We start from the raw sequence: 1,623 nt of genomic DNA on the forward strand, positions 1-1,623 counted from the left end.
GTGGACCAGGTCCCAGCTTAATTGGAGTAATATCATGTATCCTAGGGATGAGTTTAAAGCGATCCGTGGATCTACTATAATTAAGCTTAATCAATTAACTAATTAATTTGATCACGGATGGATCCATGTCCATTCCTAGTATACCCATATTTAGGCGCTACGTTTCATCGATCCATGTCCATTCCCAGTATACCCATATTTAGGCGCTACGTTTCATTGCTACACTCATCTTTTAGGTAGATTACCGTCTGAGTAAGAGGGAGTAAGGCATCAAACTAAATTAACCATGGTACATTGTATACCGCCTCAAGATGTACAAGTGAACGCATTAATTCATCATTGGTTCATATATTACAAATCGCCAAGTCCCAGCAGCTCTCCTAATTAACCAGACCTCCATTAACAAAGGATCGATCTTTCCCATACCCTCTCACTCATCGCAAAATCAAACCACGCACTGTTTCATCCATCTCCAGCCGATAGAGATCACAGTTAATGCAAGAACAAATTTCGATCGTTGGACGGAGCAATGGCGGGATTAAGAGGATCCGGAGAAGGTGTCGAAGATGGTGGTGTGGAGCGGGTCGCTGAGGTGGGTGGCCCAGTTGTTGAGTGGCCCCTTGCCGGTGGCGGCGGCCTGCACGGCGAAGCCGAGGAAGCCGACCATGGCGAGGCGCGCGTGCTTGATCTCCGCCAGCTGCAGCCGCTCCTTTTTCTCCGGGTCCGCTGCCAGCCCGAGCGGGTCGAAGAAGGAGCCGCCGGGGTAGAGCCTCTTCTCCGGGTCCAGCTCCGCGTTGCGCTGGAACTCAATGTAGCCGATCACCAGCACCTCGATCCAGATGAGCGTCGAGATGGAGAATGGCAGCGGCTGCCCCAGGTACGACGACCCGTCCACCAGCTCCACCTGCACGTAAACACGCCATTATCACTATCAGACGTTGGTTTTGTGTCGCTGTTCATGCGAAGAGCTCGATGCATGCATGCGATATTCATGTACCTTGCCGGCGTCCTGCCAGGTGACGCCGGTGAGCCACTCGACGGAGAGCGCGCCAAGGGTGGCGAGCATGGCCCAGCGTCCGTGAATGAGCTCGCACTCGCGGAACCGCTGGATGCCGAACACCTCGCTGTAGGGCTGGAACGGGGTGGACTTCACGTCGGCGCTCTCGAACCGGGTGCCGATGATGTCGCCGGCGACGTTCTTGGCCAGGTTCTGGTCCAGCGAGTCCAGCTCGAACTGCAGGTACTCCGCGGGCTTCCCGAGGCCGAACGGGTCGAACCCGTAGTCGCCAACGAGCGAACCGTCCAGATAGTCCGGCGCCACTGCGCCGGGGAACCACAGCGGCCGGTCAGAGACGAACGACGACTTTGCCGCCTTCTTGGGGGCCGCCTTCTTGCCGCCGCCGAACCCGAACCGCGCAACGATGCGCCCGTTCTGCGGCGCCGGGTCCGCCAGGCGGGTACCCAGGAATGTACTCGTCGCGGCGGCCACCGATGAAGCCATGGCTACCCTTGGTGCGCTGAGGTTGGTGGTGAGCGTCCGGTGGTGATGTGTGGCGGGGGGCTCGTCACGGGGTACAAATAGGATAGTGCTTATAAGAAATTCCGGTGTTATCCCTGCGTGGC

The 1,623-nt window shown here is 56.7% G+C and overlaps 1 protein-coding gene across 1 annotated transcript; it reads right to left on the reverse strand.

Moving 5' to 3' along the window:
* Positions 1-276: 276 nt before the first annotated feature.
* LOC133890876 (chlorophyll a-b binding protein CP29.1, chloroplastic-like) lies at positions 277-1,623 on the reverse strand. The gene is made up of 2 exons (XM_062331495.1): positions 998-1,623; positions 277-904 (listed from the first exon to the last, which is right to left on the reverse strand). Exons 1-2 carry the CDS (start codon positions 1,499-1,501, stop codon positions 539-541), a joined length of 870 nt encoding a protein of 289 aa, XP_062187479.1. The 5' UTR covers positions 1,502-1,623; the 3' UTR covers positions 277-538.

The sequence above is a fragment of the Phragmites australis genome, chromosome 14 (assembly GCF_958298935.1).
Source record: "Phragmites australis chromosome 14, lpPhrAust1.1, whole genome shotgun sequence".
NCBI classification, from domain to species: Eukaryota; Viridiplantae; Streptophyta; class Magnoliopsida; order Poales; family Poaceae; genus Phragmites; species Phragmites australis.

Coding starts and splice junctions, on each gene's coding strand:
- LOC133890876 (XM_062331495.1), bottom strand. CDS start 1,501: ATGGCTTCATCGGTGGCCGCCGCGACGAGTACATTCCTGGGTACCCGC. Junction 905..997: donor CCTGGCAGGACGCCGGCAAG/GTACATGAATAT, acceptor GTTTACGTGCAG/GTGGAGCTGGTGGACGGGTC.